The sequence below is a fragment of the Ursus maritimus genome, unplaced genomic scaffold (assembly GCF_017311325.1).
Source record: "Ursus maritimus isolate PB19 unplaced genomic scaffold, ASM1731132v1 scaffold_19, whole genome shotgun sequence".
Classification (NCBI taxonomy): Eukaryota; Metazoa; Chordata; class Mammalia; order Carnivora; family Ursidae; genus Ursus; species Ursus maritimus.
Window position 1 is genome coordinate 48,110,673 of NW_024424341.1, and position 14,340 is coordinate 48,125,012.

Below are 14,340 nucleotides of genomic sequence, written 5' to 3' on the forward strand. Positions count from 1 at the left end.
TCTCAGAGTTGTGAGTTCCAGCCCCAAGTAGGATGTAGAAATTACTTTAAAACAAAAATAAAATGCTTTCCTTTTCACAGTTGAATACGGCTCAACAATTATAAATTATAACAAGGCAATTTATAACAATTTTTTAAAAGTTACGAGGGTTTTTTTCGGTGTTTGGTTTTGTTTTTAAAGTTAGTGGTCCTTTAAAGCAGTGGTTGGTGACCCAAATTATCATATGCCTTAGCCCACCACACCTCATATCCCAGGTCTTGTCCTTGAAAGTCTTCAGAACTGAGCCCAGTGTGGAGTTTGGCCTCCTGGGTGAATGGGGAATCGAAAAAGAAATGCCATTTTGTTGGGTGTCAGTATAGCATTGCCTGTTCTCAAGTGAGAGAAAGTTTCTCCGTATCAGAGAAATAAGCTGATGAGAATAAGCTTTCCTTTATTAAAGTGAAGAAAGGCTTGTTATATCTTCTGTGACCTGGGAAGAAAAGCTGCATGTGAATTCTCATTCAGATTGGCCATGTAGAGAGTACGTATAGATGTGAATGAACTGGGTATGACCTTAAAACTCTGTGTGCGGACACCTACAGCAAGGTCTCCGTGTAATCCCACAGCGAAGGCCTAGTGAGGATGTAGTGCATCTAAACTGGTAAACACAAACCGAACTGAATTGTCCCAGACATAGTCTTTATTCCAATCAACAGCTGAGAAAATATAATTAAAAATAAAAACAAAAACAAATTTTCTCCCGACCCAGAAATCCTCTCCACAAAGGTGGTTGAGAAAAAGAAAAAAAAAAATTTATTACTGAATAAGCATTAAACCAGAAAGTGACGTGTGTTAGAGGCACACAGCTAAGAGATTGCAAAGACAGAAAGAAATCTTACCCTTTCACAGAACCCATGATATACCTGTCTTCCTAATGATGCTGAGGGCAAAGCACTCACTAGCTGACATCTCGCAAACCCTGCCTCTCAGGTGGGATACGTGTGACATTCCTCAGGCACTGCTCGCTGCCCTAAAACAAAGGGAAAAACAAACAGTTAACTGATAGAGACCGCAGGCATGCCCGGACTGGAGTCTCCATCAGTTTGCAAGTGTCTTAGTGATTTACAAGAAAAGAGCGATCTTCAGAGACGTATAGACTCAATTTCCTGCAGCGCTAACATCACCCTCCCCTCCAGAGGATAGAAAATCTTACATAACCCGTCACTCCTCGCAACCCCAGTGCGGCTCTTTCTGCCCACAGGTCCTGTCCCCGTGGTTTAATTAAAACCAGCTTTTTGCACCAAAGACGTCTCAAGAATTCGTTCTTGGGTGTCGGCTCTGCACCCCACTACTTTGAACCACATCACTAATAATAATCAGTCCTCGAGATAAGAGGACTTGATAGGACCATTGATTACACACAGTTCTTCCTAATTTTACTTGGTAATCGGGGTGACCATCTCTGTTAGCTAATTAACTTTATCGGGGCGGGGGGGGGGCTCCTATCTTTATGATAGGAGATTCACATGGTTAGGCTCCAACCCTTCAGTAGAGACATGTTCACAGTTCAGAGTTAGCTCCTTGAGAAAGAAGAAAGTGTTAGTGTCTGTTCTGAAGAAAGGATTCACAACAGCCATGTTTCAAAAAGGAAAGAAAACTTTATTATTATTGTAGAAACCTAACAGAAACAGAAGAGGAAGGGAAACAAATGTAGATGAAGGGAATAGTAGGCAATGACTGAGAATAAGGCAAAGTTACATCAAATCGGTATTTACAACATCCAACCGCGTCAGCCAGGCTGGAGCCCTGACCGAGAGGCCTGGGCTGGGAGTCCTCCCCTCAGCTGAGACTTCCAACTGACCATCCCCCGAAGGGCAAATAACAGGGTGTAAAATTAAACATTTGTTCACCTACGTGCAGTTTGGAGGGAGCTGCGTTTCCATGGTATCATGGCTCAGTCCGTTAAGCGTCTGTTTTGGCTCAGGTCATGATCTCGGGGTCCCAGGATCAAGCCCCACACTGGGCTCCCTGCTCGGCAAGGAGTCTGCTTCTCCCTCTGCCCCTCCCCCCTCTCATGTTCTCTCTCACTCTCTCTATCAAATAAAATCTTTAAAAAATAAAAAAAAGAACCATGAACAGTATTTTCAGAATAAAATTTCTTCATATGATGATAAATATATATAACTAATTGAATAGTAATTCTGGAGAGAATCTGAGTATCTGAAAGGGAATGGCTACATTATAAATACCTTTATTTTCCTTTTAAGTGGGCATATTATGTGTTTAATGAATGCCATAATCGTATATCTCCATGAGGGGGGACTGTCGTCTACTAATTAGTGGAATTATTATCCTTCTGGAAATTAAGCAATGACTATTTGAGGGAAAGTTACCATGACTGTGGGTCTCAGACAAAAATAGTCTGGGACTTGGCACTTTGCAGGTTCAGATGTATTTTGTGATATTTCTCTGTTAAAAATAAATATTTTAAGGTCAGCCCTAAGCTCACATTGAATTTACTATTTAAACTTACTCAATGCATTTGCTTCCATGCCTGCTTGATGTCATTTGGAATATTTGTCTTGAATAGAGTCTATTTCAATAATTATTATTTCTAGTAGAATTTCACTTAGTCTTCCTTCATTATTAATCAATTATATAATATATAATCAATAATAATGTAGCCTCTATTTTATTGTGTTTTGTCTCTTACACATGTTTCAAAATCCTGACATTAGCCCACCATGTTGTGGTACAAAGATTTTGGTGGTTGTCACCATGATACACTTGTTCCAGGGATAAGGACAAATGCATATTCTGTCACCATCATAATATCAAGCCATTCTGGGCCCTATAAACCCAACCTTCGTCTTAGATAATCTTTCTGTAGGGTTTTATGGTAGTCACGGCATTATCATCTTACTTGCATCTGTAAGTATTCATAGGTCACGCTGGCCTAGAAAATGAACATAAAATAGACATAATTATAAAATTGTCACAATCACAATGACTTGTGAAGATAAAACTACTTAAAACTGGCAAAGGACGTCAGCAAAAAGAAGGACAGATGTTGAGGTGAGGACTTGAGTAAAACTAACTACTTTTTTTCATGTAGCATAACGATTAAGAGAAAACACATGTTCAGTTTCTTTTTTTTTTTAAAGATTTTATTTATTTATTTGACAGAGATAGAGACAGCCAGCGAGAGAGGGAACACAAGCAGGGGGAGTGGGAGAGGAAGAAGCAGGCTCACAGCAGAGGAGCCTGATGTGGGGCTCGATCCTATAACGCTGGGATCACGCCCTGAGCCGAAGGCAGGCAGACGCTTAACTGCTGTGCCACCCAGGTGCCCCACATGTTCAGTTTCTGCTGCCACCTTGAGGGATGTGAGCTAGAATGGTTTTACACGCATGCCTAGGGTCCCCTCACCCGGAAAATAATAATACAACAGCACTTAGAAAGTGGAAGATTCAGTTATTACACACAAAACATTACCAAGTGACTCTACTTTAATCACTATATAAAGCATAATACGCTCCCCACAACAGCAGCTTTGGGGTCGAATCATTTCCCTGGTGACTTTGGATGCAAACTTTTCCCCTGTTCTCAGAGTAGCCAGGGGTGCGTTCTTCAGCACCGCCCGCCTCGTATTTCCCGCTGATCGCTATCAGTCCCAGAAACTCCACGTGGACCGAGCTTAAAGTTAAAGCTCCCAAGTACCCTGAAATCTCTCTGTACTTGTGTAGGATTTTGCACGTGCTTATATATAGGGTTGATTTTTTTTTCAGGCACATGTCTGGTAAATAAAGCAACACAAACATACAAAGCAAAAGGATTCGGGATACTGCTCTGGTAGCCTTCTTGACAAAATAACATCCACACTATTTGCATTTTTTAAAATGCAATTTAAAAGCCTCTCCGAGGGCTCTGCACTTTGAATTCATGAGCTTGGCCAATGGATACATGGTTTTCATACTGTATAGACACAACCAGCGAGTCCACCATATTTGTAGGACCAACCTTTCAACCAGACCCTCCCCTGAGACCAGAGCTTCCCAAAGAATCCTTGCCTTAAGGAGCACCCTTCTAACTTTCTATATCCTGTCCACCGTTTCTGCAATTTATACAGTGACTTTCAGTGATCCCAGTTGGTGGCTGATCAACGTCCCTGCACTAGTGATTTCAGATTTCTCCACCGTCAGCTCCTTTGTCCTCATGAGCCCACATACCTATGTATCCAGGCTCTGCTCTGCCTCCTGCAGAAGAAATACCCAGGTCCCTAATTTGGTCAGAAAACTCAGGTTTTGGGGCGCCTGGGTGGCTCAGTTGGTTACACGACGGCCTTCAGCTCAGGTCATGATCCTGGAGTCCCAGGATCAAGTCCCGCATTGGGCTCCCTGCTTGGCAGGGGGTCTGCTTCTCCCTCTGACCCGTCCCCCCTCATGTTCTCTCTCTCTCTCAAATAAATAAAATCTTTTAAAAAAAGAAAAAAGAAAACTCAGGTTTTATATTTGTATTCACAATATAAAGTCCTTCATTCATTCAGTTCTTTGAGGATTGTTCAGCCCCACAATGAGCAGTCCCGTCACAGGTTGGTGAGCGACAGAATGAGCCTCTGTCCTCCTAGAATTTAAAATACACTGAGGAAGACACTGAACCAGCTATTAAGCAAGATGCCATGTAATTTCCTTTTCACAAGCTGTTTCAATGTAGTATTTCAGAGTTGAGGAATTTGTAAAAAGTGTGGCCTGTAATTATTTGGAGATAATATGAAGTTTCTCTGGGTGTATATATTTTAATCTAATCAAAATTTCCCTGGAATTCAGGGGCAGTGAAGCGTGAGAAGTTTATGGAAAGGAAGAGCCTTTGTTTTGTTGTTTTTATAAATTGAATTTTCTTTCATTTGAGAGAGAGAGAGCGCGAGTGGGGAGGGGACAGTGACAGAGGGAGAAGCAGACTCCCCGCTGAGCAGGGAGCCCAATGACAATGCGGGGCTTGATCCCAGGACCCCAAGATCGTGACCTGAGCCCAAGGCAGACACTTAACTGAGCCATCCAGGCGCCCTGAACCTCTGGTTATGATTATTCACATGCCTAGGATGGATCTGGAAGAGGGATTAAGGTGTCAGACATCGCATGACACTGAAGTTCAACTATGTGTTTTTACCTCAAACCTAAGAGAAGACCTTGTCATTTCATTGTTTATAAATGGGGAGAGATTGCCATTCCCCCCCCCCCGCATTTTCTGGCAAGAATCAGCTGAATGATGAAGGTAAGGCAAGAAAGTAAACACAGGAGATGTGGGGGCGCATGTCAGTCAGTGGAGCGTGCAACTCTTGATCTCAAGGTGGTGAGTTCGAGCCCCACGTTGAGTGTAGAGATTACTTAAAAATAAAATCTTTTTTAAAAAGCCCCAGATGTCTTGGGATGTTTCTTCAATTATTTTTAATTGTGGTGAAAGATGCATAACATTTAATCTTTTAACTGTACAGGTCGGTGGCATTAAGCATGGGCACATCGCTGCGCACCTACCACCACCATCCACCTCCAGGACTCTTTTCATCCAGCAGACTGTAAGTGTGGACACGAGAAGCAATTCCCCTCTCCCCCAGCTCCTGGCAATTACCATTCTACTTTCTGTCTCTGGGAATCTCACTGCTCCAGGTCTCTCAGATAAGTGGAATCACACAGTGTTTGTCCTTTTGTGATTGGCTTGTTTCCCTGAGCAATAACCCTACCTCGAGGTTCATCCGTGTTGTAGCACACATCAGAATTTCCTTCCTTTTTAAGGCTGACTAATATTCCATTGTATACCATCTCTTCTTTATCCATTCATGTGTCCGTGGACACCTGGGTTGCACTTACCTTTTGGCTATTGTGAATAATGCTGCTCTGAATATACTTGTACAAATATCTCTTTGAATCTCTCTTTTTAGTTCTTTGGGGTTATTGGGGAGGAAGAGTTTCTTCTACCCTTCAAGGTCCTTCTAGCTGAGCTAAGAATCAAATTGATGAGACACAGATTAACAAGAAAAAATCAATTTGTTAAAAGTAAGTTCTACACCCAACATGGGCCTTGAACTCACAAGAGTCACATGCACTTCCAACTGAGCCAGGTAGGCACCCCTCTAATTTTTTTTATAGTAGCTTTCTCAGTGGGTGTGAGGTGGTATCTCATTGCAGGATATTTTTAAAGAGTTCAGGAGACAGCTGGGAAATATGACAAGATAAAATCCAACCAGGTGTCAGGATATTTAGAAGCTAGAATATTGTGTATTAAATAACTGGTGATCTTAGTTAGCTTGAGGGAAGACAGAGGAGTGAGTTTGGACTCCCATGTCCTCTACATGGCGGGATCGTCACCATTTCCACAACAGCAGAAGAGGGGGGAGAATAATCCGAGTTTTTGTTTATGTTTATGGAGCTAAACAATAGAATCTAAAGGGGAAGAAATGGACAATCCCTCAATCACACAGAAAGATTAAAGTCTACCCCTATTTGTAATTGCTAGATTTGAGAATCTAAAAAATTTAAATGAATATCAATAAATGGACAATATATTCATTCCTGTGTCAAAAAAAGAAAAAAGTTCACACCCACTGTGGGCCTGAACTCACTACCTTGAGATCAAGAGTCCCATTTTCCACCAACTGAGCCGGCCAGGCACCCCTTAGATTTCTTCCTGTGTCGGCACCACTGCATATAAACTTTGTTTAAACCAAAAGCCTGATTTATGACCCACCAAGCCTACATTTCACATCCGCTTTACAAATCAGCAGCCTAAAGGAAAACCATCTTGTCCTTAAGATTAAGACCAACGCTCCTACTCCTTTCACTCCTTGATGCTAAAACTCGTGATTCCTACCAAAACGTTAATTTATAATCTTTTGAGCTTTTACAAGATGTACAAAAAGTATACAATCTTATAAAAACTGTTCATTCTCTAGGGCACTCTCTTCCCTGGGAAGATTGTTGGTTTGGGGCAGCTGTCCTAAACTGGGCTCAAATAAAACTTTCTTTTAGAGATTCTAAAAGGTTTGTTCATTCTGCATCAACATCACAAACTTTCAAAAATTATAGGATATTTTGTAAGTAAGACAGATAATGTTTATCATCTGTCAAATAATAGTATATGGAAAACTATACTTTCAGAAATTTTTAAATATTGAAAACCTAGTTATCGAAGTTTTTGTAGAGAAAAGGTAAGAAAATGCTTGTTCAAACTTGGGTATTTATTTAGGAAAAAGTATTTAGAGGAAATAAGTTAGCCGCAAATTTACATATTAAAAGTTCACTGGACGTTTTATGTCCTACAAGTCCAACTCAAGAATTTTTAAAAAGATATAGGCAACAAAAGGCAGAGATGAGAATGAGAATTATATTGAATATAATGAAGTACAGAAATACAAACACAAAAAGACATAAAACTGATGTCTCATCAAAATTGATGTAATAGGTAGATCTTTTGAAAATACTCATTTTAAGATGCGCAGACACATGAACAATACCAATGTAGGAAATAAGATTATTAATAAGAGATTTTCAAAACCCATAGAAATTACTATAAACTTTATCTTAATTTTAAAATTGAGAATAATTACCACAAATATAAATTACCAAAACGGAGTTAAAAATAATTAGAAATCAGAAAAACAAATGATTTGAAAACTTTGGAAGATTCAACAAGTCTCTGATCGCCTTACAGGAAACTCTCCCACTTTTTTGAGGTATTGGCAGTTATTTACAGACTTTTTTCAGTACGGAAGAAAAGATATGAAAGTATGTAGTATTGCTAGTATTAAGATATCAAAAAGAAAGCAGTTTGACTTCCAAAGTTTGATGCAAAATGAATCATTAAAATATACAATATAACTAAGCAGGGTTTACTCCAGTCATGCCTATATTTTAATATATTGTGGTGTTACACACCCTGCTGTGATATGATCAGAACATTTCTCCATTATGCTACCATCTTCAGGAAAGCACTTTCAACATTTCAACACTCTATTATATTTAAAATAGAAATGTATGCTCAGCACAGGGGATGAAGAGGAAAGTTAACCTGATCTACGGTTTTCATCTACAATGAATAGAGAACTTTACGTTGATGGCAAAATGTTAGAACCATTTCTGTCAAGATCAGGAATAAAGAACTGAGAACTGATCCCTGTATATCACCACTCTACCTCAAGAACAGACTGGAATTTGTAGCCATGTAGAGCCAGTCGGTCTGAAGTACAGGAGGCCCAGAACTTGGAACAGGCATCTCAAGTGGAGGCAGGGTTGTGAGACTGAGGCCTGAATCTCTGGGGCCTGTGCTAATTCCAAGAAGCTGATTTCGGAATTGAATTATAGGACAGGCAGCTGGTGGGCTAGATCCCAGGACCCTGGCAACATCATCAGAGCCAGAGGCACACATTCAACAAACGGAGCCACACAGACACCCCTAAACACAGGTTTTAACAACAAAAACTCTACAAATTCACTCACCAAATTTTGTCCTTTGTACCCCTCTATTTGCATCTGGGTGTCTGGAAATTGACAGGCAGGAACCCCCCCCTCCAACCGCATGCTCCTCTAAGCACGTCTGATAACGAACATGACGATGAGGCAAAGGGGAGGGGTGAGAGAGCCCAATTCCCTAAGAGGCTATTTTAGAGGGAAGCGGGACTGAAAATTCTCTATTAGGCCCTGCAAGACCCCAGCTAGACAGAGGAGAAATAATCCCATGTATTTACAGTCAACTGATGTGCAAAACTGGTGCCAAAAACACACACTGGGGAGAGGGCAGTCTCTTCAATAAACGGGGCTGGGGAAATCGCGTCTCCGTCCACATGCAGAAATTGAAAGTGGACCTTTATCTCACATCATACAGAAAATCAACTTTAAAAATGTATCAGGGGCGCCTGGGTGGCACAGCGGTTAAGCGTCTGCCTTCAGCTTGGGGCGTGATCCCGGCGTTCTGGGATCGAGTCCCGCATCGGGCTCCTCCGTTATGAGCCTGCTTCTTCCTCTCCCACTCCCCCTGCTTGTGTTCCCTCTCTCGCTGGCTGTCTCTCTCTCTGTTGAATAAATAAATAAAATCTTTTAAAAAAAATGTATCAAAAGGACGCCTGGGGGGGCTGTTGGTTAAGCATCTGCCTTTGGCCCGGGGTCCTGGGATCGAGTCCCGCATCGGGCTCCTTGCTCAGCAGGGAGCCTGCTTCTCCCCCTCCTTTGCTTGCCGCTCCCCCTGCTTGTGCTCATTCTGTGGCAAGTAAATAAATATTTTTTAAAAATGTATCAAAAACTTAAAAGTCCAAGACCTCAACCTGTAAAACTCCTAGAGAAAACGGGAAAAGTTTCTTGACATTGGCCTGTGGGATGGCTTTTTAATTTGACACCAAAAGCACAGGGGGAAAACAAGCTAAAATGAACAGGTGTGGCCACATCAAACTACAAAATTTCTGCACAGGGGCGCCTGGGTGGCTCAGTTGGTTAAGCGTCTGCCTTCGGCTCAGGCAATGATCCCAGGGTCCTGGGATCGAGCCCTGTATCGAAGATCCCTGATCAGTAGGGAGTCTGCTTCTCCCTCTCCCCGCTCATGCTTTCTCTATCTTGTGTTTGCTCTCAAATAAATAAAAAAATTTTTAAAATTCTTTAAAAAAAGTTTCTGCACAGCAGCAGTATCCATCAGGAGTGAAAAGGCATCTACAGAATGCGAGAAAATATTTGCGAACCATGTATCCGATAGGGTGTTATCATTCAAAATGTACAAGGAACTCAACCTATAGAGGGAAACTTCCTCAACTCAATAAAGAACAGCTACAAAACCTTACTGTACAGCGAACATCAAGCTTAACGGTGAAAGAATGACTACTTCCCCCACAGAGTTCGGGGATAAGGCAACGACGTTCTGTTACCACTGCTAGTCGACATACTATAAGCCATAGCCAATGAAATTAAGGACAGAAAAGTGACGGAGACTAGAACGGAAGGTATAATAGTGAACCCATCGACAGACAGTAGTGTAGTCGCAGTGGGCTGAATGCCTTCCCCCAAACACACAAAGGCTAGGCACAGCTCATCCCTATAACCTGCGAGGGTTATATTCTCGGTCAAAAGGGAGTTTGCAAATGTGCCCTAGTTAAGGATCTTGAGATGGGAGATGATCCTGGATTATCTGATAGACATGATACAATTAGGAGGCTGTGAGAAGAAGGGTGCCAGTGGAGTTGGAGACACAGAGAAGTTGCTGCTCGGACAGAATCAGGACGGACAGGTATCAAGATGCTAGCTTGGAGGAAGTGGGCTACGAGGCAAAGCATATAATAGTCTCCAGAACTTGGAAAGTGCGAGGAAACACATTCCTCCCCGGAATATCAAGGAGCTTAACAGTGCTGTGGATCCATTTTAGATATCTCATGTTGAGTACTGTAAGAGAATACGTTGTATTGTTTTAATCCATTTAGTTTGTGGTAATTTCTTACAGCTGCATTAGGAGACTAATGAAATAGTATACACAGAAAAGCCCAAGGAATCTACAAATCTCTAAAGTAAGTGAGATTAGTAAATTATTTTTTTTAGTAATCTCTATACCGAATACGGGGCTTGAACTCATGACCCAGAGATCAAGCATTGCATGCTCTTCCAACTGAGCCAGCCAGGTGCCCTGTTAGATGAATAAATTCTGAGGACACAAGATCAACATTATAAAAAATCTATCTTTGTGCTGGAGCCTGGGTGGCTCAGTCGGTTAAGTGTCTGACTCTTGATTTCAGCTCAGGTCACGATCTCAGGGTTGTGAGATCCAGCCCTGTGCTCAGCGCAGAGTCTGCTTGAGAATCTCTCTCTTCCCCTCTTTTTGCCCCTTCCCAAACTCATGCTCTCTCGAAATAAATAAATATTTTTTAAAAAATCCATCTTATTTCAACACAGTAGCAATTAACACATGGAAAGTGAAATCAAAAATACAATATGTATGATTGCTCAAAAAGGAAAAAGTACAAACATATGTTAATTTAACAAAACACTGATGGGATTTTGATGCTAAAAATCTATAAAAGATCAGACAAAGAGAGACATACCACAGCCATTTATTATAAGATACAATGTAGAAATGATGTCAAATGACTGCAAACTGATACACAGGTTTAACACAATTTCTATCAAGAGATTTTGTAGATACAAATGAGATTTTTCTAAAAGTTATAAGGAAAGGCAAAGGAACTAGAATAGCTAAAACATCTGAAAAGGAAGAATAAAGTGGTTGGAATCACTCATTCTAGATTTCAAATACAGTGAAATGTAATCAAGACTACATCGTATTTGTGCAGTAAGAGACATACAGATCAGGGCGCCTGGGTGGTACAGCGGTTAAGCGTCTGCCTTCGGCTCAGGGCGTGATCCCGGCGTTCTGGGATCGAGCCCCACATCAGGCTCCTCCGCTATGAACCTGCTTCTTCCTCTCCCACTCCCCCTGTTTGTGTTCCCTCTCTCGCTGGCTGTCTCTATCCTGTCGAATAAATAAATAAAATCTTTAAAGAAAAAAAAAAAGAGAGACATACAGATCAATGGAAAAGAACAGAGGACCCAGAAATGGACCCACACAAGTACTTCCAACTGAGCTTTGACAAAGGTACCAAGGAAACTGAATGAAGACAGAATTAAAAAAAAATAATAATAATGCCGGACCAGTTGATTTCCCATACCAGGAAAAAAAAAAAAAGAATCTCGGCAAAAACTTCACACCTGTACAAATATTAGCTAAAAAATGATCATCGTCTTATGTAAAACAATACTTTAAACTAGAAAATATTTAGAAAAGGAAACCATAGAATATTATCTTCAGGATCTATATACCTTTGCTATATCTCTAGGTATCTACCTTTTTTTCCATCTAGAGTTATAATACATTTGGCTTTAAATTATTCTGCGGTATGCTTTAAGTATTCAAAAAAAATTATTCTGCAGTATGTACTATCTCAGGCTACATTTAGAGAACTTGAGACTTATTTCATTCCTCATTAGAATTCTCTGATGTGGCTTCTGTTGTGAAAGTCATGGAAGAAATATAAAAATACTCATTACGTTTGAAAGACTTCTTCCTGTTATGAATTGTTTTGTTCTATGATGAATTGGTGAACCCCGAGGACACACTGTTGCTTTAAAGGCCTTTAGATGTTCAGTCAATCTCTAGGTTTCTCCCTAGTTTAAATACGCTCGTGACATCAAAGGCATGAATGTGTGACAGAAAGCCTTCGGATTCATTACACTCGCAAGGTTGCTCTCCAGTATGAGTTCTGTGCTGTGCTGCAGTTTTGCTCCATGGGTAAAAGCCTTAGCACACACACTACATCAATATGGTGTCATCAAAGATGTATATCCTGATGTCCCGTGAGTTGTGAAGCCCGTGTAAGTCGCTGCCACATACGTTACGTTGATACGACTTCTCTTTAGTGTGGTCTCTCTAACGCCAATTCATGCTTGAACTTACAATAAAGGCTTGGGCACACCCACTACGTTTGTTACTCCCCAGTATGAATTCTCTGATGACTTGCAAGGCTCGAATTCTGACTGAAGACCTTCCCACATACATTACATTTATATGGTTTCTCTCCAGTATGAATCATCTGATGTCTGGTGAGGTTTGAACGCTGAATAAACGATCTGCCACACTGATTACATTTGTACGGCTTCTCTCCAGTATGAATTCTCCGATGACTAGGAAGGCTCGAACTCTGACTGAAGACCTTGCCACATTCATTACACTTGTACGGTTTCTCCCTAGTATGGATTACCTGGTGATAAGTAAGGCTTGAATACATACTAAAGGCTCTGCCACACTCATTACACTGGTAAGGCTTCTCTCCAGAATGAATCCTGCGATGACGTGCGAGGTGTGAATCGTAACTGAAGACCTTCCCACATTCGTCACACTTGTAATGTTTCTCTCCTGTGTGGATTATTTGATGTCTAGTGAGATGTGAGCTCTGATTAAAGGCTTTGCCACACTCAGTACATTTGTAAGGCTTCACACCAGTATGGATTACCTGGTGGTTAGTGAGTTGTGAGCTATACGTAAAGGCTTTGCCACACTCATTACATTTGTAAGGTTTCTCTCCAGTATGAATTCTTCGATGGCTTGCAAGGCCTGAACTCTGACTGAAGACCTTGCAGCATTCATTGCATTTGTAAGGTTTCTCTCCAGTATGGATCACCTGATGGTTAGTAAGACTTGAACACTCACTAAAGGCTTTGCCACACTCATTGCAGTGGTAAGGTTTCTCTCCAGTGTGAATTCTGTGATGACGTACAAGGTGTGAATTGCGACTGAAGACCTTGCCACACTCGATGCATTTGTAAGGTTTCTCTCCAGTGTGAATTCTTCGATGGCAAGCAAGGTGTGAGTTGTGACTGAAGACCTTCCCACATACATCACATTTATATGGTTTCTCTCCTGGATGGATCATCTGATGTCTAGTGAGGTGTAAACTGCGATTAACTGCTTGGTCACACTCATCACGTTTGTAAGGTTCTTCCCTAACGTGTGCCTTCTGGTCTTGTGTGAGTAATGAAGAATGCAAGAAAGCATTCCCATGTTCATTAGAAATGTTGGCTTGGACACTAGGAAGAATTCTTGGATGTAGTGAAACTGAAGCACCATTGTTGACAGACGTCTCAACCTGGTGACATTCATAAATTTTCCCTTTGGTTTGAAGTATCTGCACTCCAGCCAGATGTGACTGAAAGCTTAGTCCAAACCTGTTTTCAATTGGCTTATTTCCTTCATCTCTTCTACCACATTGATCTCTCCCACCAGTGAGACTTCTGTTAAGGGTCACAAGCACTCCTTTGTAATTTCTTTCAACATCTCCCCACTGATACTCAAAGTCATGGATATTTTTCTGGATTGCTCTACGGGCATAATCTTCGTTGTCACAGCTTTTATGTCTTTCCAATATAACTGTCTGCAATACTTCCCCTGTATTACTGTTCTCTTTGGGTGGTAATTCCTTGATCATACATTTGGAAGAGATGGCTACAAGATATAAAGCACCATAGGTTTCCCATTAATTACAGAAAAATTTCATACTGAAAAACAAACTACACCAAAAGTACTATATATTTTGATCAGCTGAAATGGAAACACGGTCTTCAATTTCTAGGAATACAAAAGGAATAAGATTCTTTAAAGGGGTGATTACACGTAATTCAAATTAATTTTAGAGAAGCCTACTTTAAATAATCAATGGCAAAAAACAAAAAAACCAAAAAACCCACAGTGTACAAACTTATGCAAGCCCTGAAAGAAGGGGTATTTTTCCATCATGGCCCCATATCACACACCACTTCACAGAAAATATATGGCCGTTTCATATCG

At 40.9% G+C, this 14,340-nt stretch overlaps 1 protein-coding gene across 3 annotated transcripts in view; it reads right to left on the reverse strand.

Moving 5' to 3' along the window:
• Positions 1 to 2,658: 2,658 nt before the first annotated feature.
• LOC103657324 (zinc finger protein 665) overlaps positions 2,659 to 14,340 on the reverse strand; it is a 15,905-nt gene continuing 4,223 nt past the window's right edge. The window contains exon 2 of one of the 3 annotated variants that reach the window (XR_005835507.1): positions 2,659 to 2,935. Coding sequence is in view for 1 of the 3 variants with exons in the window: in XM_008684774.2 (XP_008682996.1) it covers positions 12,485 to 13,998 (1,514 nt within the window). In the remaining 2 variants the exon portion in view is untranslated. The other 2 variants (XR_005835508.1, XM_008684774.2) reach the window with 2 other exon arrangements.